General features: G+C 41.7%; 1 protein-coding gene across 5 annotated transcripts in view; it reads right to left on the bottom strand.

The window, feature by feature from the left end:
* PLCB1 (phospholipase C beta 1) overlaps positions 1–26980 on the bottom strand; it is a 354560-nt gene that overhangs the window by 228369 nt on the left and 99211 nt on the right. For all 5 annotated transcript variants that reach the window (XM_053972199.1, XM_053972200.1, XM_053972198.1 and 2 more), the window contains one exon: positions 14946–15014. In XM_053972199.1, the coding sequence (XP_053828174.1) occupies positions 14946–15014 (69 nt within the window). The remainder of the gene's footprint in view (positions 1–14945; positions 15015–26980) is intronic.

The raw sequence follows: 26980 nt of genomic DNA on the forward strand, positions 1-26980 counted from the left end.
AACAGATATTGAGGGCACTGTCTGATTTAGTCACTACTGGGAAATTGCATTAGGCACAGATCCCAAAATAATGACTATTCTGCTCCTCAACTTTTAAACAAAACATACACATCTGCAAACGCTCCCCATGCTGGGCCTGCCAGCCCGCAGCTCATTATAAAGCACAGCAAAAAGCCTACACTGATAGTACTGCAGATAACATATCTTGATCCTTCACTTTCAGTCAGCTCTTTCATCCCTGAAATAATGTCAATATAGAACCATGTGGCTGCAGAAGCAGACACACTTTGGGCTTTAATACACTGAGAAAAACCATGAAAATATTTATGAATTAGATTGTAATGTTCTGAAGGGGAAGATCAGACTGGCAGGACGTCAGGGATTTGTTTCTATCCATCTTCCCACCTGTCTGGTGCTGTGGCTGTGACATGCTGAGCGATGGTAATGGAAGGTTAGTGGTCATTCCTGCTGCTTTGGACAGCAGGATGACAGGAGGGTTTTCATTAACAAAAACATGGGAGCCAGCTTTCTAGGATCAGACAAATTGGATTTCAGCTCTCAAACATGAAGTGCGCTGTCAAATGCAATTTCTTCTTTAAAGAAACATGTGCTAGGTAAAGGAATGAAATTGTAAATAGATTATAAACCATATTTAAACTAATTACAGGTTAATGCAGGATCCAGACGAAAGACATGTAGTGGTGCAGGCTGCATATCACTGAACTGAGCTCCTGGTTTAGGGTGACTTCACACACAATTTTCAAGAAACAAGACTAACTACCAAGAAACTTTCTAGAAGAAAAGGGGAAAATGCACTAAAAATGAAATGTCACTAAGTAAAAATGCTTTGCTGGGTTGGGTGTAGCTACACCAGGTTCAGGCTGGACATCAAGGAATTTCTTCATGGAAGAGGTTGTTCAACATTGCTTTGGACTGCCAAGGGAGGTGATGGAGTCACCATCCCTGGTCAAGGAATGGCTGGACATGGCACGCAGTGCTCTGCTCTGATTGACATGGTGAAGGTTCAGCCACAGGTTGGATTTGATGACCTCACAGCTCTTTTCCAACCTTAATGATTCAGTGATTCTGAAATAATCCAACATCAGCTGAGCTCCATAGCTGAAGGTTCTTCACGCAGCACTTCAAACCCCTTCAAAGGAGCAACTGTTTGGACTCCAGCTAGGAGTTAAGTAAATACAGATGTAGAAAGAATAGGAAAATAAATACATCAAGGCACTAAAACTGCACCAGCATTACTAATTGCTGCTTATTGGACTTTTTCCTGGCTTAGCTGTTTCCCAATAAAAACCAAACAGCTGCTAAGATTGCACAAGGAGCTCTTTGCTCCCACATCTTTTCCAGGCTTTGCCAGATGCTGTTTGGAGAAGACATCTCTGCTGCTTCCCAGGCCATGAGGGTTCCCTGGTGCTTGGTACCCATGCGCCTCTGCTTGGAGTGAGTCCTGGCACGGGGTGAGAATCCGTGGTCAAGGTAGTGCTTGTAGTGCTGTGGGGCTGGCACCAACTCAGATCATCTCAGTGGGATTCTAGAGCTCTGCCCCTCTCATTGGGGATCTCCATTTTCACATGTCTCACCTCCCCTGGCTGTCACTCCAGTTTAATGTCCCCTGTGGTGGCCTCTCCAAGACAACGTAATTGCAGTCAGCTGCTGACACTTCATTCCTACCAGACAAGGCACGTAAGCACCACCCAGCTCTTCTCTTCAGGAGTAAAAGTCAATTTTAACAGATGACAAGCACGTTAAAAAAATAGACAAAACCACATTTCTAAAAAAGTCTACTTCAGACAGCATAGTTCATGCTTTGTAACAGCACTCCTATCTGTAACATCGATAAACAACGAATAGAAACAGATTTTAAGTTGGAAATAGAAAAGATTGTTCTTGGCTCAGATGACCCACCGTGGTCTCTTCCACCCGTATCCATTCTGGGTTTTTTTAAATTTAAGAAACAACTATTTGTTTCACTAGAAATCTGTCTCTGGTCTAGCAGATTTCCACTGATATCAAGTATTTAAAATGAGAAAACCAACAGAAATATTTGCAAAATGTTTAAATTAACAACGACTGCTTTTAAAATATGGAATTTTGGACTAAATATGAATTTACACAGAATTTGCCTGCAAGTCTTCCTTGTGATGCTGTTTGCTAAAGAAGCTCATCAGAATTGGTTTTGTCTCATTCCATTCTCATGCTTAAGAAATCAAAATTACTGTACATTTGTTAAAATGCAACTTTTAATGAAGGTCCCAATGCAGAAATACAAAGAAATCAAAACACACACATCAAATCATGCTGAAAACCAAACCAACCCAGCTGACTGAAGCAGCCTGGCTCTGCTTTGTGTGCCCAGACCAAACTGTGCCCTCCTAGCCCAGGGTTTGCAGAAGAATTTAAACCCAGAGCCAGCTGCTGCCCACATCATTCGTCCCTGCATTTCAAGAAAGTTCTTCAAACACAATAAGCCATCGTATTTCTTCCCCAGCCATGGTTTCAAACATCAGTGCTTTTGTTCTGAGCCTGCACATTATTTTCTCTTACACACACAGAACATGACCAGCCAGCCCAGTTTTTTGCAATGTGATGAGGTTTTTCTTTGTTATATCCACTAATCAGTATTGAGAGCAACTGGTGAAAGAGAGATTCTGGATGAGCTGAGCCCACTCAAGTTGACTTTTCAAGCTAAGATTTTATTACTTGAAGCAAAATTAAAAGGAAGCCAATCAGCTCTCTCTCGGTGATGGGAATTTTAAAGAACCCTGCTGCACATTTCAAAAATAAATAACTGAAATACAGCTTTTTTTTTTTTTTTTTTTTTCCCTCTTTCATGTGATTTGCCTGTCGATTGCCTTTTTATTTCCTGGAGACATTTCTAAGCCTTCTACATCCCAAAACCCAAACAAAATCGATCCATCCCCCCAAACTGCAATCATCCACTGATGGGAGAGCAAAGAACTGGAGGCAGCACACGAAGCCTTGTGTTTCTGCTGCCTCTGCTCAGAGGCCCAGCTAGAAAAGCATCTCTTTATTTCACTGGGGGGTGGGCTCACTCCACCATCAAGGGAACTGGAAAACACGTGATGTACTGATAAGTGCCCTATAAATAGATTTTGGCTTTGCCCAAGTGCTCTGATTTGCAGCAATTGATGTAAATAAGCTCTGGGTTTAAAGCCTGTGACAAACACTACTCTGAAACAGCTTGGTTGTGTAAACAGCTGTCTCCATGGTTCAAGGGAGGATGAAATCCACTCCTCAGCTCTCTCCCTGCAGAACTGAGCACATGGGTTCCAAGGAGGGCTTTTGCTGTGTGCCATTAGCTTTTTCATCTTGTGTCCATGCTGCTGAGACCACAGAGCCTGTATTAACACTTGCAAAGTGGTCCTTGCAATTCTCAAGCATAAAAGCTGAGGAAAACAAGTATTTACCTTTTTTTTATCTCCAGTTATCTTATTTGCAGCAGGTAGAGCAACTGTACCACATTTATCTGGCCAGATTGTACTATGTATTCATGCAATTCAGTTCTGTACTCCCAGGGGCAATAGACAATGCACACCCATAGAAAAATATCCATCTGCATCCACATGAGGGGGTTCACTATTTTCATGCAGTGCAAATAAAAACATCTCTCCTCATCTTTTTCTCTGGCTTATAAGCACATTAGAATTCTAAGTATGTCTCTAATATTCAACTGCAATTGAAATAACTTTAGATCAAATAGCTTTGTATCACATTTGACATAGCTCAAAGAGTAAAGGAAAATGCACTTTTTTTTCCTCATACTCTAAATAATCTTGCAAATAGTTTTGAATTTATCATCAGGATAAACTGCATGACTAACAGGCACAATTCCTACTCAGGGGAAAGCTGCTGACAGGAGTTCTACATTCTCATCACTCATCTTAGTTCTGAGCTACTTAATATAGACTTCTCTTTAAATGACACTTTGTCTCCCAGCTCTCTTATCCTGGGATCACACCTTTCCTGCATGTGCTAAACAAGTACTTGGTTATTGCAGGGTTTCTCCCTACAAGGCTTCTGGAGCCCATGCCAAGTGCCTTGATGAATCAGACTCCACAGGCAGGCAGGGCAGGAATCCACTTCCCTTCCATGGGATGTGCAATCCCAGCTCAGGCAATTCCCTCTTCCAGCAGGAAGGGAGTTCACAGTGGATGCTGATTATTACAGGAAACTTAAATAGCACTGACCAAACCTGTATAGGAGCACCAAGGGTGCTCACATTAGTCCTCCCTGCTGTGGAGTCACACAAACTCTTCAGTTTGCTTAAAGATACTGAACCAATAATCTGCAGCTTATTCCAAATATTCAAACAGCTCACAAATATGAAATTTCCTGAAGCCACAGGGAGGTACCCACAGTGCCAGCAGCAGGCACCTGATCTGGGAGCAGGGGAGGGAACTTCACATCCCCACTCCCTACAAGCATAAGGGCTTGTTTTGGTCCACACAGAGACAGGACAAGAACTTGTGGCTCCTCCACCACACCTTTCTCCTCCCCTGGCAGCACTGCCAGCTGTGGGCAGCTTTTCCCATGATGCCAAGCACAGCACTGCTGTGAAGAGCACAAGACTGTCTGAGAATCACTGGGTTTTGCCAGATGGCAGAAAGCTAACAGAGATTGTGTAACATTTGTTTACAGCCTGATAAGTTTTACCTTGGCACTCAGGATTTGTCCAAAGTAGTTTTCAGTTGAAGTAGAAAACATAGTACCTCCCTTTCCAACACGCAGACATTTAAATGCTCTCAATCAAGCTTGTATCTGATTCCTAAAAACACCAGTAAAGGGTTCCTTTTAATTACATAATTTGCAAGTGTCACACACAAACATTTAAATTAGCAATATCAAGTGATTATTCTTTCAGAGAGCACTTAAAATATGAACCAAAAGGAAAAGCCAAGCATCATCAAAATATGAGGAGACCTAAGAACAGCTTGCAAATTCTCCTTTTTTATTATGTAAGCAACAGTTAAGTAATTCCACTTCTCCTCCCACCATTTGGAACTCTCCTGACTCCAGCAGGATGAAAAAAAAATAGTCTTGAAAAAAAAAATCACTTCCCATAACTGAAATACTGCCACAAACTGGTAAGTGTCTTAAAAACAAGCTAGAGCATATTCAGTGATGCCTACAAGAACTTACAGCAGCAATAGCTCCCTTCAAACATTCAGAAGTGCTACCACTTTTCAGTACAGGGACAAACATGGTGCAATGATGAACACATCAGCTATGAGAAGCTGCAACCAAGGACCTCAGAGAAGTGTAGAATGGTTTGGGTTGGAAAAAGCCTTAAAGACCAAGACCATATTGTTCCAACCCCCCTGGCATGGGCAGGGACATCCTTCCACTAGACCAGGTTGCTCAGAGGTCCATCCAAACTGGCCTTGAACACTTTCATCAGATTCAAACTCTACAGCATCAGCAGCCTCAGCTCCCAAAGCACCCCAGAGCCTTGGGCCACTGCATAGAAACTCTGAAGGATGATATAAAAGCAGCTCCAGAGCTTCTTCTCTTCCTCCAGCCAAAACCAAGCAAACCCGAAGCCCTGCTGCAGTTCTGAAAATATTCATGCCTGTAAAACACACTCACCACAAGTCCTCAACATGCTCCTGTCCTGTCCTTCCTCCTGCCTCTGGTCCAACACCTTGCATGTTTACCCCAGTAGCAACAGTCTGTGGCTGGAAAGAAACACTTTACCACTGCTCTAACCAAACAGATCAATATTTCTGGAGAAGGTGACTTTGTCTTCTACACAATCAGTGTAGTCTGAGGGGTGTGTAAACACAGAGAAGGAAGGGGGAAGCTGCTGGGCTGCAGCTCGAGGCTTCTGGGTGTGGAAGCAGCAGCATGGGCAGATCCCTGGAGCGAGCTTTGGGAGCAAGGGCAGAAAGGGATCTTTGTCCTTATCAAGGCATAACTCAGCAAAACTGAGCTAACTGGGATAGCCAAATCAGCCTTCCCTCTCAAACTGCCAAGTAACCATATGGAGGTTTAGACTTTTTTACTGAAAATGTGCTGCAGGAAACCTTCCTGTGTTGGCTTTGATCTTTAACCCTCTGAAGGGAGTCTGGCTCTCTGCAGCAGCCAAAGCAGAGCCCCCCTGCCCTGGGAGGGCTAGGATCTGCTCCCACAGCTCTATCAGCTATCCCCACACACATCAGCCTCTTCTATTGGTCTCAACATGAGGGCAACCATTCACACAGACGCTTTAGCTTTTATGAATTCGGTTTTGTCCTTTTTTAAGTATTTTAACAGCATGCAAATTACAATAATTATTTCCAAGATTAATGCTTCCCCTTTACACATGACCTTACCTAGCACGGATTGTCTGCTTCTGCCACTTCATTAGCAAACACGATTTTGAAGCCATTTACGCTAAACATTCCCAAGTACAGCACACAATTTCTCATATAAATTACTTTAAATGTATTTCATTAATCTGAGAGGAAGGAGGTTAAATCTGAGCAGCAACAAGAACAAAAAAAATCTTTGTGTAATTTCACTTATGGCATTATCAATATTGGATATGTTTCAGAAAAGGGAAGATAAGCATGGCATACATAGCAAGTCCACCATCAGCACAGCTCCCCTGAACTACCAGAAACTTCCATCACAGTAATTTATTATAAAAATAACTGAGTTGATAATAATTTTTCTGTGTTTCAACACAACAGAAAGATCCCATTTCCTCTGAACTATTTTTTTTAATTCAATTATTTACCAGTTGCAGTAAACTATGTTTTAACACTGACCTAGCACCAGGACTGGACATAACTTTCATGAATTCAAACAAGATCATGATTTATTAATATTTGCAAGTTATACTGACACTTGTTTTAGGATTCCTCCTGGAAATAATATGGAAAAGATCTGTTCTTTTAACAGGTGTTATGGTAATTAATCACCACTGGAAGTCTGGTATGTGGAAACCAGTCTCCCTTGATGGGAATGAGCCCCAGACGTGGAGATAGTACACAATGGGGTGGGAAAGTATCAGCTTCCATCCAGGCCTGATTCTAAATCACATCTGTGAGTTCACTCTGATTCCAAAAGACAACAAAGGAACTGGATACTGCAAAATATCACAACTAGGAACTCCCTAAGAAACTTCCAGCCAAAGGGATTTCTTTTCCAAAGTAAGGCAGTTGTGCTTTATCCAAATTCTTCCAGATAAACAGTGTAACTCAGAAGCTCACAAACCTAAACCATACAGAATATGTCTTTCAAAGGGCAAACCTGCATTTTAACAGATTGCTGCACTTTACAGATACACACTCAGGTTTCCTTCTGTGCTGTTTGGCAATTCAGGACCATGGTACCAACTAAATCAAGAGCTACCTGAACCTTCGTGTAAGATCAGCCTGGGATAGTTCCTTTCTGCACCATGCCACAATCCCAGAGCACTGAGACATTTATGTCAGTATTTCTGTAAGATTCTTCACATTTCAGGCTGGTTAATAATTCAACCTACACCTGAGTGGTATGAAGGCAAGGTCATACTCAAGAGTGGCTAGGTTTGGGCAATGTTTAATTCACCTGCTTTCTTACCCAGCCCCGAAAATGGTTTCTGTTCACCAAGAATCACACATACGTACATTCACAAACAAGATTTCTCTGCAGATCAACCTTTCTCACCAAAGACCTGACTTTTGCCATCTAAAGCCAAACTATGAAGGGTATTGGACACTTCCAATGCTATGAACCACAAGGAGGAAGATCTAGATGCAGAAAACTGCTCCTCCTTCTATCTCTGTGCAATGCTAGTGCAGGTCAGCTACAGCGAGAAGCAGCTGTGCACATTCTACTCTTCCAGTCAGTAGCTGCAGAAATGCTTCTGAAGAAGCATTGAAAAGACTCAACCCACAATGTCCTCCACAGTAAGGAAAACCTTTCTAAATCATATATAGCTGTGTATCAGTCTTAACACACAGCAGTCTTCACCAGGAATTCACTGCACTTTGTTCTTGCGAATCACAAAAGGCTGGAAAATGCATTAAGCCAACTTTTGGCCCTCAGAACATATTCTTGTAGCTCTGGTCTAGAGAGAGCCATTTTTCTTCCCTGTGCCATCCATTTTGCAAGAACACCCCTGTGGATGGCTCATTAACAGCCCAGGAGTGGCAGAGTGTCTGAACTCCCCAGTGGCAACAGCTGATAATTTTGTTTATTTAACTAGGATTAGTTTGTAAGGTGACAGAGCTGAGAAAGCCACAGACAGGCAACTCGCACTCAATACAGCTGTAAGGTTTTTTGTTATCACCACACAAATACTGCCCAGGACTTATTTAAAAATGAAGTATTTGTAAGCCTTACTTGGTAGCATAATCCTATTTATAATTAAATAGGAAAGGAGCTTTGTTTGGTTTGCTTTCAGAAATAAGCTACAGTATTAAAAATCCCAGACAGATATTTGGATGCACTTGCCCACATTCTTGCACATCCACAACCGACAAAGCAAAAAAAAAAAAGTCTCCTTTCTGCCTGATGCTTTGGCAAAATGGATTTAACATGAATATACTGCTATCACTACCCTGGAAATCTGTAGTTTGCTGCTGCTTTTTACTTCACATGGGCCCCTGGCTATTTTCATTTGCTCCCATTCACTACCTTATCTGTAGCTGAATTTTTGGTCCTACTCTCATATTCCTAACAAAATATTTGCCAGTAATACTGGTCGAGGTCTCTTTGCAGGACACCTGTGTCCCTACAAATTCTCTGGTGCAACTGGGGCATCCCAGTGGCACAGCCATGCTTTGGGACACACACAGACCAAAAAGCCTCACAGCTCCAGCAGGAGTTCCAAAAAACCCCATTTATATGCAGATGATAACAAGCATATCAAACCTTTGCAACTAATTAAAACCTGACATCTTTCTCCAAACGGCTGTTTACAAGCTAAGGGAGTAATGACAAATCACCAAGCTGGATTCCAATAAAGCAGGAAAATTTTAATCATTTGTTCTAAACAGTTGCAGAAAGATGCATCTGCTGTGACATTTTCACTTGAACCTGTTGATCCTACATTTGAAGCTCGAGGGTATTGCACTGCCATCAGATCTCTCCACAATACTGCTAAAATATGTACTTTAATATTTATGAACTATTTCTAGGTGGGGATTATGGCTCTGAAGGAAAGACTGGCATGGTTCAATTATTGAGTACCTTTACATTTTCCAGTGAAAAAATTTGAAATTCTTTCCAGACTGAGTGTTCATATTTTTACAGATAGCAACATTTTATTTATTAGTTTTTGTATTAGTATTGCACTAGGGCTGTGCTTTCCCAAGATTCCGTGATCTTGGTGCAAGTCAAAAGGTATTATGTGGATCTGCAAGGTAAGAAACAGATAATATTGGAAATTGATAGTTTCAACATCTTAGCATTGTTAAAAGTGCCTCCAAAATGACTTTGTCATCCCACCAATTTTTAAATTTTGTGCCAGCTACTGCAAAAATGCCATTTGTCAGCTTCAGGTGAGGTTTATCCCAAGTGACAGGGTGTGGGGGTTTGTGACAGCCGTGGCTGGACATGCTGTCCCAGCTGCACCCTCAGCTCATTAGCATCATTAGTTGTGAAAGTAGGAATGAGACATCCCTGTCCTGGATTACTGGGAAGCACCACTGGTCATATCAAAAGGGACAAAAGAAAAAAAATAAATTGTGCATGTACACAGGTTTACTCAAAAGCAGCAGCAGCATTTAAAGCACAGCTTTACTGATAATTTCTAGTGTTTTCAGGAGCTCAAATATCATGGATTTAATTGAGCAGTACCTACCTTTTCAAATTTAAATGTCAAGCTTAAAATTACAGTTGTAAGATGCCTCTGTGCTACTTAAAATATGGAATTTCTTATTACAAGCTTTGCGCTGCAAACTTTGGCAAACAAAAAAAAAGATGAAGGTTTTATAAATACAACAAAGAAAAGTATAAAACTAACCAGCTCAGAAAGCTAACTGAAACAGTCAGTAAGCAGGGAAAAAAATAAAATCTTTCTGGAAATGATTCATAGTCAAAGCCTTGGAAAAACCCCTGTGATTTCTGCCATGCCCTGAATGTTAGTAAATAGTGATTTCAATGAGCTGGCCAGACAAGCTAAGTTACACAGTGAATGACATGCTGCTGAAAAGGTCCCAGTTCCCCACGCATTAGAGGTTGTGAATAAAGTCACCAATTTGGGTCATTGGAGGGTCCAAGGAAAAGCCCCCTCACTCTCAGGGTCCACAGCTCCCACACTCCTGGCGGCATTTAAACCACTTCCATTTCCACCTGAGCACTGGCCAAATATCATACAAAAAAATTAATCTTAACCTTCCTTAATAAAGTAAAACTCAACCTAGATAAATATTTATGCAACTCAATCATTATTATGAAAAAAAAAAGCAGTTATGTAAAAGAACAAACACATTTGGGGCGGATGTTTGTGGCTGTCGCTGTTATACCCAAGGTGAGTGGGAAGGTGAGCTGCGTGCACATTCCATTTTTATTTCTTTTTGGCAGAAATAGAACACTGCTTTGGCATAATTTATATTTTCTAATTTAGCATCAAGGTTGTTGAAGGGAAAGCAGCGTGCATTTCTATCAGCAGACAAAAATAACAGCAACAGCAGCATTTGAGACAGGCAGAGTGACAGAAGCTGGTGCTGCAAAGGGCAGCAGGTGCCCTGTGCCAGCTATGGACACAGCTGGCTTTTCCAGGGAATGGACTGAGAGCACAGAAAGGAAAAAAAACCCAATACATCTGCCATTTCACACAAATAGTCTAATCAGGGTGTTACTAAACACAACATGAATGTCCCTGCACAGACTTTCAGTCCTACTGATTCCCAGTTGGTGCCATGGAGTGCACAGCAGCAGAGGCAAACACTGCAGTCCAGAGAGCTCGGACAATTCAAACAGACTTGCACATCCTCCTTTCCCCCCAAAATCATCTGATTTTCAGTTAAATAATTATTTCAACTTTCCTTGCTAGTTTTCCTTTTAGTTCCTGAGCCCACCTAGTTCAGGAAATGCTGCTTTCCTCTATGGATGCGTTAGAAGCCAGCAAACCTTCCACAGCAGCTTTTGGATTACAATTGAGACAGGTCCAAAATCATCTCACTCAAGCATTTCAAGAAAGCCACCAAACACAGAGAGGCTGGTGCTGATATTAAAATAGCTGTTGGCAAACTTCTAACATTCAAACATCTGAATTATTTTTCTCTGTAGAGCTTGCTTGTTAAAGTGAGAAAACTTGAGGCGTGGGAGCCACGAGGTTTTTTAAAATTGGGGGTTACTCTCTAAACACATCTTGGCATGAGAGTGATTCTATCACTCATAATTTCATCTCCTACAGGTTTCACAGTATATGTTATTTAAAGAAATTCATTTCCTGCTGAATGATTTATGAGGGAAAACAGGATGCTAAGGGAAAACATACTGATCAAATGCATCAAAAGTTTTCAATATGAGCATTTATCATGGAGTTATTTCTTTCTCCCTGTCAACCAATCCTGATATTTCTTCTTGCTAGTTGCTTAAGGTGCATATATAGTTGCTTAAGATTTCAGTTTCCATAGAAACTATTATTGGCTGAAGTAAATACAAGATGGCAAAAAGTGTGACTTCCCCAGTCCTGTGAGCATGTTTGCAGCAGCCAAATTTTCACCACCTGACCATTAATTTCTCAGTATTTACTGGTGCCTGACATTTTTAGCTGCGGCTCCCTTTAAAGAGCATGGACACTCTTTTGAGCGGCACTTCCATGCTCTCCAGAAGGCATGTGAATATTCATAGCTATTCCTATGCCTCCTAGTACAAGAACACATTTTGTGTTATTTTATTTTGCAGACCTTGTCTCTGAACTTTACAAGGGAAAAGATGCCTCAGATTGCACACCAAACTAAAGCTTGAGAGAGTATTACCAGGTAATGTAAAAGTAAAGGGAAATAAAACACTGCTTCATCACAAATAATGATTTTCTCCTGTTCCCAAAATTCCTCTCATACCCTTTCCTACCTGATTCTAATACAAACTAAAAAAGCAAAGTCCTGATAATAATTTTATAATTCCCTCACTTTTTTATAAATGTCATTTTACTTTGAATGGAGGCACTTTTTCCTAACATAAATGATTAATGTGCCTTTTCTTGTTCCCATCAGAACATGACTTTAATTTTTTCCTCATGTAGAACTGTGCTGCAGTGCTCTGTGCTGCCTGAGATTTTGCCTTTCTACCAAGAAATCATCCTTTGCATGCATATTGCATTGAGATGGAAAACTCTGTTACCATTGCTGAAAATAGCAGCTGAAGACAGAAGGAGTGATCCCTGACAATGTGCAAAAAGAAGGCAATACTGGAGCTTCTCAGGATCTCAGGGTCATTTGAGTAGACTGCTTTTAATCTCCCAAGCATCAATTGCCTTGGTACCCACTAAAATCTTCCTTCTATATCACTAGAAACCCCAGTTCCTCCCCTCGTTGCAACAGCACTGCTCAGGGGCAGCCATGCATTCATAGCAGTACTCAAAAATGTGTTCTCAGCTCACTGGTTGTGCTGCATTGATGTAAGGACTGTCAGGTGAGAGCTGCACTTCTGTGCCTTCAAGGGAACTTTTGAGGCTAAACATTGAGGAAATGGAGAAAGTAACCAGACCAGCTGGATGAGAAACCCAGGAAGATGCAAAAGCCATGCAAGAACAATCACAAAACATATGGGACTGGACTTATGGAAAGATACTATGAAAACTGAATAGCAACCAAAAAAGGAGCAACAGTAGAACCCTTTGTGCTTCTCAGTCCTTTTTCAGAAATGAAGAATACTCATGGCAGTGCATTGAATGCAACATGAGAACAGACTGAGTTTTGGAAACCAGGACTGCCTACAGTCCTCAAAAATAATTTCTTGCTGGTGGCCTTGTGTGGCAGCACACCTCACACATTCTGATAGCTCCTAGTGGGTGAAGCTAGTGACACTGGAACTTAGCTTACTATAGAAAAAAAAAGGAATTACTCTTTTTTATTTAAGGGGGAAGTCAAGGCTTTTTTAAAAAGACACTTTTATATCAAAAAAGCAGCAGTAGCTCAGAAATACACCAAATGAGGTTTAAAAATTCCCGTTAAGCTCGTAATGACAACCCATGGGTGAAATCTACCCTTAGAATTCTGAAAAAAGATTTTAAAAATTGAATAAACTGGCAGAAGTCCCCTAATATAAAAACTGCACAAAACCATGGGCAGAAGGAGGGGTGGTGGGGTGATGTAGAGAAATCACCTCAGTCTCTTGGTTTACAGTAAAAGCAAGGGGTGCTCCCACCTGGAAGCAGAGCTGTGGAAAAGAGCCCCTGAAAAGCTTTGGTGAGTATCCTCTATTCCCAGGGTTCTCTCTTCAGCCAAAATCCCACGAGTTTAACTGAAAACCTCTGTGCAATCCCTGCTGCTACTACCTGACTTGAAGGCAAGCCTTCTAAAGCTGAGCTTTAGATCCTGCGCGGCAGTGATACACACGGGGCTCCATAACCCTGCCCACTTGCAGCCGACGCTCCTCCGCTCAGCCCCACAACAGGATCAGAGCACAACTGGCACGAGTGGCCCCAAAAGCAGCCTTTTAGTTCACACCATTTGCAAGATGCCATCAACAGCCAGCCCAGGTGCTGTTTAGCTGCTGCCCACACACAAATCAATGACAAAAAGCAAGCTCATTTACACAGGTGGTGCATTTCACCACCCTGAGAGCCAGGATTTTCTCCTACCCTTCATTTAATGCCACTGCTGTCAGATCTGTAATGTGCTCTAATAAAACCAGCCTTTATGTAACCCAATAAATAAAAGTCACCAAGGCAATAGCTATGCATAAATTTTAAGCTAAAAACACTTTGTTAGAAGAACATGAATGTCCTCTGTAAAGCAGGTAGCATTTTAAAATAATGTTCTAGACATTGTTAATACTTTATTGCTATTCATCATAGAACCATTAATCATGGTGAACTCATTTGGTATTAATGTGGATGTCATAAAGTACTTCTGTTGCATTTCAATTATAACTCAGCCTTTAAAATGCTGCCAGCACTACATGGAGAGCTTTGAAAGCCAAATATGAATAGTCTGTTCAGAGATAACTACAAGTGCTTTCTGGCAGGGAAAAACAACCTTTTCCATTCCTAATGGCCCTCAGGGGTCTGAGGAGCCCCTGGGGCTGTGCCTGGGCCCAGGGCTGCAAGGAAGAGAGGTCATCCAGACCCAGGAATATTCCTGCCCCAAGGTGAGAGTAGGAGAAACGTTCTTTTGGTCTGTTGAATCAGGGCTAAGCAGCAGCAAGGCCAAACTTCCCAGGCCCTGGGAGATTTCAATTTTTTTCTATCACTCCTGGGATTCTCTGAGGCACTCCCTTGCTTCTGGAGCTGAGTGCTTGGGTTTTTCCTCTCATGTGTTGTGTCTGCCCAACCAGAGAGAACTTATATCTACATCCTACTGTCTGTAGAGACTGTAAATGAGTGCACAATACATCAGGGCAGACCCAAAGGGAGCTGATCTCCCAACCTCTCTGATAGCAGTTTAAAAGAAAAAACCCAAATCCTCCTTCTTGGCCTCAGGAGGCACTGAAAGAGGAAAATCACCAGCACAAAATACAACATGGACTCAAACAAATATCAGCTCTCTGCCATCAGGGAAGCCAAGAACTTGTGTAAGTGTACCTTGACAAACCAGGATTTTTGCTCCTGCACTGCCAGCAGAGCTTCCAGATGGATTTTACATAGAGAATCCAAAGACAAAAGCTCAACAATCCCAACACTTCTCAACAGAAATAATGTTACACTAAGAAAAGGCAAAACACTTCCTTTTAGCTGCGGGAACTTTTTTCTTCTTTTCAATTCTTGCATATAATTCCCATTCTTTTTTATCCAGGTCATCAACGTAACAGAAAACAAGAATTCCTACCTTGGGAGCTCTGGCATGTTTTCCACATCTGGCATCTTTGACAAGGCTGATATCCAGCAGCTCAGTCTCCTAGAAGGAAAAAATGCAACACAAGTAATTATTATGCTATTCAAGAAGCCTTGTTGTGTTATCAGTGTCCCACTCCACACATCAGTTTGTCCAAATGGAGATCAGCTTCTAGGAGAGCTCAGGTGCACCCAGGCAATTCCAACAGCAACACTGTGCAACTCTCCTAGGATATACAGATTATATAGAAGCCATAAGAGTCAAGCTGATTTCCTGGATCGCTCAACAGCAGCTGCTGTGCTTTTGGTTTAATCCTTTTAATACAATTTTAGCATTTTGATGCTTGTCACAGTGTGACAAAAGGCAGTGTCACAAACAGAAAACCCTGCCTCTGCAATAGAAAATCTGCTTTATTATTGCCAGAACACTTTGAAAAATGCTCATAAACCCCAAGAAGTGTTTTATCTATAATGATAATGAGGTTCAACAATTTTAGTGACTGCTGCTCAGTAAGATACATGCACTTTTTGACAGGCATTTCATAGCTTGTGTGCTATTCTTGAGTTATGGGTTATACAACAAAGCTGGCACATCATGACAGCTTCTGTTAGGCAAATTCTTGCCCTCCCCTACACACAAGTAACATGAAGAATCCCCTTCCCCGATTTGAGCATTTGGAAGGATGGATGCTGGAGCAGTGTGATCCCCAGCTGCCAGCAGCGATCTGAAACAATCCAGCAGGAGTGTGACCACACTCCAGGGACAGCCACACCATTTCCAAGCATTTCAGCTTTCCAGAGTAGTAACTGCAATGCTGTGCAGGGAACTTGAAATCTTTGTGCTGGACAAAGCCTCTACTCCTTTTCTTTTCAATTCCAATGAGAAAAGGAAAAAAAAAAAAAAAATAGATGGACATGTTATTTTGCCAAGGGTTACTTGGGATCCTGATTTGTTTTTCATTTTAAGGAACTCACTCGTGCTCAGCTCTTGCAGAGCTTTGTCTTCTACTAAGACAAACTCTACCAACAAATTTTCATGTGACTGTACATTCATCACATTTCCCTCTGTCCCCCCTAGCAATCCCAATTCCCGTCTGTTCTAGTACTTGCTGAGCTCCATATATATGTTTCCCCCCTCTTCTTGGAGCCTGTTTAGAGGAAACTTGCACTTTTGAGATGGTTATTTTTTGCTCTTACTTGCCTGAGAGAGGATAAGAGTATCAAAACTTGCAGAGATTAGAAAGAAGCATTGGCAGGGTGATAAAAGGTGAAAATAAACCAAACTCCACCAATACTCAGGGCATATGGACACAAGCACTCTTCTGACAGTGCAGGTGAAACTTTAAATAAAAACAATTCACAATTAAGTGCACTGGAGGGCTTTGAGTCATTTTAAGTTAATCCATAAGGCCATTAAGATACTGGAAGGAATGAAAACAATGGAATATGGCAGAGCTACACATGAGTTTACCACACTCAGAGCAAGAACTCAGGTGGGAAACAGGAGTTACTTTTACAACACCAAATAATACCCACACCCAAAGTGGTCTCAAGCCCATGGTGAAATGTTCCACAGAAGCTCCAGGCACGTGCAGATCATAAAAAACAGATTTCCCCAACTGAAAGGACTAAGAAGCACTAAAAATAAAGGCTTTAACAGCAAACACATGAGGGGAATTAAATATGCTGAAGAAAAAGGGATCTTACAGATCACAGAAATGCTGAGCCACACAGTGTGAATTTCAAAAGCTTTTTTTTTTTATTTGTTTGGTATTTTGGTTTTTAAGAAGAGAGAAGAACAACAAACGGAATTAGTAATTTAGTCACGTACAAAAGCACACCTAGACCTCCCGTAACACAAACACAAAAAGACCCTTTTAAGTGGAATAACACATATTAAAAAGAGACACAAAAAAAGGAAAAGGCAATGACCAGCACTCCCAAGGACCTGAACAGCCCTGCCCAGGTCTGCATCCTCCTAGATGGAGGAGGATGAGCAGGTATAGGGCTGGTTTGGAGTTCTGACTACTGCTTTCAAGCTGCTTGCATGCCACCAAGCCATGTGCAGAATATGTGACCACCTCAGGATTCAAGAACTGACAAGGGTAGTCTAAGAGTAAGGGAAAAGTGGAGTTTTGTGGGGCTCAGCCCAGCTGGCAGGGCTGTAGGAAAGGCTGATCCCTGAACATGCACCTCATGGCCTTCCTGCCCTGTTACCTCTCTGGCAGAGAACACAGGATTTGTAATCCTATCCCCAGAATCCTTTCTATCCCTATTTGACAACATCATTTAATATAAATAGAGGAGAGCAGGACCTGCATCCATGGAAGTGCCTCTGCAGGCAGTGTTCAGTGGGGCTTGGATAAATCAAAATTCATAATGGGCCATTGCTTAGTACTTTGGTTCAAAGAAACCTCCTGGAATTCCCTCACCCTAGGCACTTGCTTTCATCTTTTAAACAACTAAGTAAGAGGGCAGAGATCAACTTCCTTGCAAGTCAGAGGAAATACAATTTCCTATTTCCCTATTGCAAAATGTGGGGGAATTTTTGTAAAAGGAAACTACACTTGAGCAGTGGCCAAAGAAATGCCCCATTTCCTATGCAGCAACAGCCCAAGCCCTCCTCCACCTAAATAAACAGGAGTTTTGTCAATGACTTCCTCCAGCCAGGCTTGGAAAATGCACTCTGTGTTGCAGGGGACTTGGAAGTCATAGCACTTGGGGGATAAAGAAAAAATCCAAGTCCTCTACAAGAGGACTTCTCCCTGTTTAGAGACCTCCAGGCATTGCTGCTGGGACTTAATCTTGCAATAGAGTAACATCTTAAACTGCAATAGAGTAACATCTCTTAATGCAAGTGGTAGATTCCTCCAATCATTCATAATATAAAAAATCTGGAGCAGTGAATTATTAATCCTACCATGTTTGTTTTCAATTAGCAGCCAAGACAGAGGTGCATTCAGAGAGGGCTGCATTGTGCAATCTCCCTTTTATAGGTGAGCACACACTCACAAAAGCAATGGGCTGTGCAACCCTCTGTGTCTGCTTGAGCACTTGTAATTAGGCCCATCTGAATTTAATATAATAACACCAATTTATACCAGTTGAGGATCTGGCTCACTTCTATTTTAAACTGCCCAAAATAATGCCGACTGAGTCATGGCGCCTTGGGAACGTGCTTGTGACATAACCCCATCTACAAAGCAGGAATTCTCCTGGATACCACTGGAGAGCTCTCCTGGAGAGCCAGCAGCAGCAGGGCGGGCTGAGAGCAGTATCAAATTCAGAACCTCCCAAAACTGTGTCAAGGAGACCCAGCAAGAGCAGGTTTGCATTGCAACAGCTGCACAGGTTAGTCCAGAGAGATAACTGCTTTATAGACATCCTTAAAAAAAATAATTCCACTCTTCTGCAAGCACTCATTGTGGCTCAGGAGTGGTGTATTGCTCTGACCTCAACTGTTCAACCTCTGTTTTCATGTCCCTTCTGGCTGGATGTTCTTTTTTCCCAGACCTGTATGGCACAAGTCTCAGCCAGTGCCACTTAGGGAGAAGGTCTAACCAATTAAACTCTGTAAACTCATTTTCCACTTAGCTGGAAAACTGTGGCTTCACAGTTTCAAATCTGAAGAAGAAATTGTGTGCCTGAAAGCTTATCTAATTCTTCTATTACCAGTCAGTCTACTAGAAGACACAAGACTGCCTTCAAAGTTTGCTTCGTACACTGCTAGCAAAATAAACTCCGGAAAACGAAACCAGTTTTCTAAACAAGCACCATTTATTGCTACTGGATGGCAACATCTGGTCAAAGTTTTCAAAGGGGCAAAACCAATTTGCTGAAACAAACTTCAAACAGAGAGTCACACAACTCTTTCTATTGGGAATAGCTAATCAAAATGAAATAGTGCTTTAATATTGAAAGTCTGTGTTTTATCATCCTCTGAACACGAAAGCACTGAATATTTCTGGAAGACAAAACATATACAGTTCTGTGCTATACTTATATTTATTCAGCATTTTAAAAATGTAATTTTAAATAAAACCACATGACTACTGTCCTAACAACATGTCAGAAAGAAAATATTAAGAATAATAGTTGAATCTGATGGGAAGCAATTACAGAATCAGAGAATCATTCAGGTTGGAAAAGACCTCTGAGATCACTGATCCAACCTTTGACCAAATACCACCATGGCACCAAGTGCTATGTCCAGGCTTTCCTTAAGCACCCACAGGGATGGTGACTCCACCACCTCCCTGGGCAGCCCACTGCAGTGTCTAACCACTCTTGCTGTGAAGTTACAAAGAAATTCCAAGCTATGCTAAAGAACTACCTTAAGTAAATAGGTATGGAAATTCATCCATTTACAGCCACTTATGGAATATACCTTACTCAGGTTTCAGGGATTTGGATAGTGATCCATCAACCACACTCGGTTTAACTCCAGGATGAATTTCTCCACAGTGGGATTGAATACTTAGTGCCAGTTCCAAAAGGGTGCTTGCAGAGCTAGGGGATGTGATGTATCATTCCCCTGCTCAGAAGATACCTATTTTTCTTTATTATCAATGAGAATAAATTGAATGAAACATGGCAATTTATCTCCTCATCCCAAAGGAAAACCGTGGAGGACTGGTGAGACTGATTTAACAGAAACCTGCCCCGACAGCTACAAATAGGAACAGCAAGGTTGTCAATGACTGTAATTGGAGCTGTGCTAAGGTAGTGCTGTGCTTCCCCAAAAGTGCCATTATATAATTCATAAGCTGCATCCCACTAGAGAGAGACAGTCCCTGAAGAAGCTGTCTCCATGCTTCATCCTGGCAGCACACAATTCAATTATCAGGCATTAAAATTATGGGCTGTGTCAATAAGGCAGCAGCAGAGCAGCACGTACAACTCACATCAACAGGAGAACTCTCCTCAACAACAGCAAAGTCTTTTGCTGCACAGTTGTCCTTCACAAGTTCGAAGTACTTTGTTACCTTCCCACATACTCTTCTCGAAGAAAAAAATTTAAAATTATATTAATGCTAAACTTGCCAGCCTGCCCAAAGCAACCAGACCACCTTCTAGCTCCTGGCAGGTGATGGATAAAGCAGCAGCGAGGTGATGGAACAAAGGCTCTTACTCCTAGAGTAGCCACTGACATCTCAAGGGTCAATTAAACTCACAAAAATTTAACTTGGTTAAAGTGGCTTCTGAATTCTCTGCGTTCTAAACATCTATTACAAAATCCAAAGCCCAAAACAAATCCACCACTCTGGCACATGAAATGAAAATTTGGGTGAGAGGCACAGCTGTTCATGAGGGCAAACACAGCAAACACTGCTGCTTCCACTACTTCACTCAAAATCATTTTTTTTCCAGCTTTTCCTTTCTGGCCAACGAGCAGTGGCAGAAAATCACTGCAGCCTCATCCACATCAGGCCCACTCCGAGCACGAGGCTGGGCACGGTTCACCACACACTCCAAGGAATTTCCAAAGCCCCAGAGAGCAGGGTCCAGAAGACGGGACTGTGTGCCATCAGCAGCTCCCCATGGAGTTGGGGAGGCATTGCTGCCATTTGCTCTGTTACCTGCGGTGGCAGATGACATCCCCTGAGGCAGGGAGTGACAGAGAAAGGACAGAGATGTGCTCCTTTTACACAGAACAGCAGCTTGGAAAACAAGAAGGGATGGGTTTAAACCCTGCTTTGACCACATGGCTCCCTAGGCCTGGACTAACCTTTATGAACAACTGCCAGAACCATGGGGCTTGGTATCACAGAGAATGGAAATTTTTCAAAAAATCATTTGAACAGAACGAGAACAGAATGATCTCTTAGTACCCAAAATGTATTTTCTGTAAATTTGAACTTGTACTAATCTTTACTGGGTGGTCACCATAGTTCTTTATTCAAAAAGACTTGGGGCACCCCAGCAAGGCAAGAACCAGCATTTATTATTTGACTCAACTGCTCTGGGAATGAGCTCTAAACACCTTGAAAGGTTTCCTGGCACTTCAGGAAGACCCTCCAAGCAGAGTTGCATGACATCCCTCCTGCAAGGCCCTTATAGAAAGCATTCCTATGGAAAAACAAGTCCCACACTGAAAAGTTTGGCTATCTTAATAACACGGAGTCTCTCAATGTATACCTGGAGTTGTAAGAACAGCAATATTTTCTAGTACAGGGAAAATGATCTGCAGTTTATATAAAGCATAATACATTGAGCTATTAGGACAAAAATGAGAGGGAATTTTCCTGCTAAGTGCCCTTTTAATAATGAAAGCAAAACAATTCTTCTGCAGCTATGCATAGAGTTCTTTGCTGCTCCATCAAAGGAAAATTTCATTTGCTTGGATTTACAGATGCTGTGGCTGAGCAGTCTAGAAATAGGCACAGAGATTTAACAATACAAATCTTAGTGCAAAGAAACAGGAAGCAGAAGAACACAGTAAAGATTTGCTGCCTGCCTTCATCCCAGCAAACTGACCATCACAAATAGGCAAAGGACATAGGGAAGACTCGGTGCGCTATGATCAACCATCATCCCAGGTGTTAGAAGCAGTGCACTGGAAAAAGAGGAAATTGCCATACCAGGTAAGATTGCAGCCATTCATCAGTCTCAGCCAACTGATGCTACAGTCCAGTCCAAAGTCACCAGTGTTGACAGGGTATAAGCTCAGCTTGGTATAAAACACTTCCCTGTCAGACAGAGTGTCAGTACATACTCCAAAAAACCAAGCCACAATCCTTAATCCTACAGCCTAAACACACAAGACAATCAGTGAATGAAAGGAGCAATGGGTTTGTGAAGTGACCCCCAGCAGGACAGAGGAAAACAATGGCAAAGCTGGAGAAGTACCTCCCTATCCTAATCCCACACCTATTAATGTGGCATCTCCTTATCCCACTGCTGCCTTTGCCAGTGCTCTCCCTTTCCAGGAAAGGCTTCACCACAAGAACACTCAAACACAGAAGTTTCTAATCCAAACAACTTGAGTTTGTTGCAGCAATGCAGTGGGAATTGTATGGACAGGAACACCTTGAATGTACCTGGTTGGAACTGGTTTGGATCTGCTAAAATTGCTCTTGCACTGCTGCTCGTCCCACTCACACAGGCAGGGAAGAACAGGAGCAAAAGGAGAATTCATGAAGTGTAGCCATATTCAAAAATGAAAAGAGCTGGGGGAGGACCTGCTGCCGAAGAAAGTACAAAAGCATCTTGTAGGCAGCCTTCATAATGGTACTTGACTGATTTTTATTCACATAACTGAGAACAACCTGGCAATTTGTAGCTTTAGAGTCATAGGGAAGAGTACAGTGAATTGAAGTTTAAGCAGTATATTAAAAAACAAAAAAGCAATATTTCTATCAAGAAACTTTTTCTTAATGCCTGCCCAAGAAGGGATCTATCATATTTTGGGGGTGATGTTCTCATGCCATTATTTCCCACTGACAGGGAATCACAGACTACACAGAGATTATGTTTTTACCTTTGAAGCAAGTAAAATGTATTATTTTCAACAGAGTGCCCCAAACAGTGAACAGCAGGAGCAGAGACTTTCATCCCACATGGAAAACCGCTGCACAACTCTTGCTCTACCACATGTGACAGTGCAGCTCCTCCTCAGGAAAATCTGTCCATCAGCAAAGGTTTTTCCAAGACTGAAAGAGATTCAAGGCTTTTGAACTTTAGAAAAGCCCTTTTTTAATGCATGCAGCATAAGTTGGAGGCATCTAAACAGATATCAACAAATTAGTGGCTCTGGCTGTTTGATTTTGGAAGCTACTTCAGCAAGTAAGGGTGTTTTTGGCAGAACTCCACTGCTCTGGAGTAGTTCTCCTTCTGACTAGTTGGGTTTTGTGGAGGGGTTTGGAGATTGCACATTCATGTCAACAGCACAGAGCATTAGGCTTGTCTGTATTAAAACAATAAATCCTTTTTACAGATCTAAATGTAACACAATTGGGAGATCAGGACTTTGGAGTTGCTCTGCTCCCCACATAACACAGCAGGTTTTAATGTTAAGGCACAAACACAGCAATCCATGCCCTACTTACACGCCTGCCACTTCCATGCACGGATAAAGAGAATCAACTAAAAACTGTATGGAAGCAGAATGTACATCCCTGCCAGCTCCTCTAGCTACAGCCCTGGCATGTGTTACTTAACTGGAAAATCCACAGTCCAGGCACAATTCCAACTGGAGACTCCAGCTATAACATGCTGCTTGAGCACTAACAACAGCAGCTGAAAACCTGCAAAACCTGGAGACTGGAAAGAACCTAAAACATCTACAATTTTGAAAAAGGGAGGAGAAATAACCCCAGCAGCTGCATGCACGTTAGTCTGATAGGAAAGCTTTGGATGAGATGATGGAGTATTAATCATATGAAGGTAAAACAACAAAAAAATAAGAGAGAGCATGAGCTTGCTGGCCAGATCATACTAAACTTCTAATTTTTCATTTTAATTCACACAAGAAGCTTTGAACATCCTCTTTGCCTGAATTTTGATTCATGACCTGAGCTGGAACTGGCAAGTCATCATGCCAAATTGTGGTCACCAGTACTCTGAGGTGAATTTAACCTGAAGGAGATACAGGGAAGGTTCCAGAAGTGATCACAGAACCCAGCGTAGGCCCTTGTTAGAAGAGACTCAGAGAGCTTGGCTTCCACCAAACAGCTAAGAGGGGGATGCTTATTGTCTATAAATGCATGCATTGTGTAATCAGCTGAGAAGAAGAGGAGCTATTCTATCTGGAAAGAAATAAGAACTGAGTTATATGGATTCTAATAAGCGTGGGCAAAATTAGGACTATTTTTCTTCAAAATTTGAAAGCAAAAATCACTTATAAAAAGGGGTTTGAGATGTGTTTCTGAATACTAATACATGCACTACACAATATCCATAAACATAGAGCACAGAAAATGTTTCTCTACAGTAGTGATCTAAAGGAACTGTATTTATTTACAGCTAAATCTTTCCATTCTCACCACTCCAACCACCAGGCAGCTTTATCTACAAAGTTACCACTGGATAGTTCAGAGAGTACTTCATTAAATGCTAATTTGTAAGTGACCTATCTGGCAAGTGTTGATACTCCAACAATTTCAGAGGAGATTTGTACTTCCAGGCTCCTTATATGAACCTCAGAAAAAGGCAGCAGAAGCTGCACATGCAGAGGGAAAAGCTTTTCCCAACCAGATCCTCGACTGTTGGCTGCTCTCAGGGAGGATGAAGCACACAAACAGCATCAGCTGAAGGTGTCCACAAACACCAAAGAGATGAGAAACCTGCAGGTGAGGGCACAACAGCTCTGTAAGGAAGCATTGGTTTGTTCTGAGGGGAATCCTATTTTGCTTCTTCAAAATGCACAGTCCCTAGTGCAGGAGCTGGGCAACAATTTTCCATGTTCTTCTCCATGTGCTGAGGCACAAACTCACTCCTTCCTCCCACAGCCCCTTTCACTTCACATGCTGCTGCCACACTTTAATTTCCCTTATTACATCCATTTGCTGCTTACCTTGTAAATATAAGTGAGTTAAAAACAGTTATTTGTTCAGTGTTTATTAGGGAATTAATTAGAGGGGAATAAGAATTTCTTGCTAATTTATTCTTTACAAGCTGTAATCATTATTATTTTTACATGCTCTCAGGGTTTATGGATAAGTGCATCTTAAAAATCAAAGAAAAAAAGAAAAAAAAAAATCCCCAGACCAGAATCAGTGGGTAAATCTCTACAGATTTAATTTACATTCATCTGCTATTAATCTGAACGCATAATATTCTTCACCATTATTTTATAAATCTCTAGATAGAGCTGGGAAATTATTTTTATTGAAGTATTTGCATGCGCATGCCTCAGATTCTTTTTGTCTTGGCAGCTGTGCCTGAAATCGGAATTTACACTGAATGAGGAAATACGGGTCATTCTGCAAACACAACAGAGATGAAGTCAATGGCAGCTTGTTGGAAGACCTTGAATTCTTGCCAAGCCACGTTTCCCAAAATATTTTGCCCTACACCACACTCAAGCTTCAATTACCAGCTACTCTCTCCTGCAGGAGCCAGCTGCTCTGAGCATCAGAGGCACGTACACAAATGAGAACCAAGTTGTAATTCAGCAAAAAACCTGTAAAGATGGATGATTAGCTCTTCTTATCCTTCATCAAACTGAAGAAGACGCTTTTCTTAACAGGGACTCACTTCAGCCTACACCTGAAGTGTGCCATTACACTCAGCATACTCCAAACTTTGCATTTTATTCCTTCCCTGAATCAAACACTGGGGCTGTTACGAGACGGGGATTTTTTTGCTAACTGTGTCTTGTTGGCAGCACAGACACAAGAAGATATTTTCCTCTCCTATCAGGGCACTCTTTGGCTCTTTCCTGTTTATATTTTCTCCTACTATGTGGAACTAAAAGCAAGGCAGCAAACCCAAGGTTAGCCCTGCTGTCTAATGATGTTTCTTTATTTAGCAGCTTGTTTGACTGCAGTTGCTGCTTTCTCCTCCAGAAATGTTCTCAGTTTTGTTCTCTGGAGCATAATTATTCCAAGTACCTTTCTCCCAGCAACAGCACACCAAGACTTCTTGACTTTGCAAAAGGAAGTTCATGTTCTTGAAGGTGACTGAAACATGACTTGAAGAAAGTATTGAAGGACTCAATCCTGGCAGGGAAATGCTAAAGGAGGAGAGGACCCAAATACTTTGCAAGTCCCCCAAGCCTCTATGAACCACAATTTTTAAAAACCTCAAGGGCATTTTTCACAGCACAACCAACCTGCAAGCCTGAAGGGCATTTGACACCCAAACACACTGATTTGAATCCATTTGTATCTCATATTGCCAGAAAAATCGTCTCACTTTTCCAGTGCTCTCCCTGACACAACCTGGATGTCAGCTCTGTATTTCTTTTCCAGACTTGGACCATTCAGCATGAAATAATCCTACTGGATGATTGCCTGGGCTGGGGTGGGTTGCTTGTTATTATTCTTAATGTAGCAGCCAAGGTGATTTCACCAATTTCCTCAAATGAAGCTGCAATTTCTGAAATAAGGCACATCCTAGCAAAAGAGATGAATGGGAGTCAGAAATGCTTTGGGAAATGTTTCACGCATGCTCTAAAATACCAGCTACCTCTTGTATGTGGGAAGATCTAATGCCTTCCTACTTGGAAAAATACCTTTGGATCTCAACAGTCAGTAAGGTTGTCACTACCATATCTGTGAAAATACAGCCAAGTTTGGACAAGCTACTGAAACATCTTCTTTCAGACACAATGAACTTAAAAACACAGAATATATATGCATGCTGTTATTCTCAAAATGCATAAGGGAAATTAAATGCTTAATCTAGCATTTCACAATATCTAAGTGGTTAAGCTTGCAGCTTAAGTAATGTCTTAACAAGTGTCTTGTTTCTTTCTAAATAAGATTTCATGTGTAATGAAATTATCATTAGGAATCAAGGGTATGATTTAGCACATCTTTCAAAGCAGGCTAGGCTGCCTCCAGAATAACACCAAAAAGTGCTATTATTGAATAAAAAGCAGGATAGTTGGGAAAAAAAAGACTCTCATGCTTAGAAAAAGAAATGTTTTTTCTGTAATTACATAGATTGAGAAACAGCTATTTTTGTCAACATCTTTGTCATGGTTTGACACTGGCGCAATGCCAGCACTCCCATGAAAATACACCTTCCCAAATAAATGCTGTGAGATGTTATCAGGAACAGAGCAGAGCAGGCCCAAGCTTAATAACAAAGGAAAAAAAACTTTATTAAACTACTACTACAGAAGACACACGCACTAAATCCAGGACGAAGACCCTCTAAAACACCCCTCCTCCTCCCAATTTCCAAAACAACCACCATGAAACGTCACCCAGGATTCCTGATCAAATTACCACCCTTCAGATAATCAATACTCAGTCTATCAAGGGAGAGAGAAGTCTCTCCTGCACCACCGACCCCCCAGGAAACACAGTTGCCACCTCCTGTGTTTCCATGTCACAACACACGGCAACCGCCAGGAGACAA

This window comes from Vidua macroura, chromosome 3 (assembly GCF_024509145.1).
Source record: "Vidua macroura isolate BioBank_ID:100142 chromosome 3, ASM2450914v1, whole genome shotgun sequence".
NCBI classification, from domain to species: Eukaryota; Metazoa; Chordata; class Aves; order Passeriformes; family Viduidae; genus Vidua; species Vidua macroura.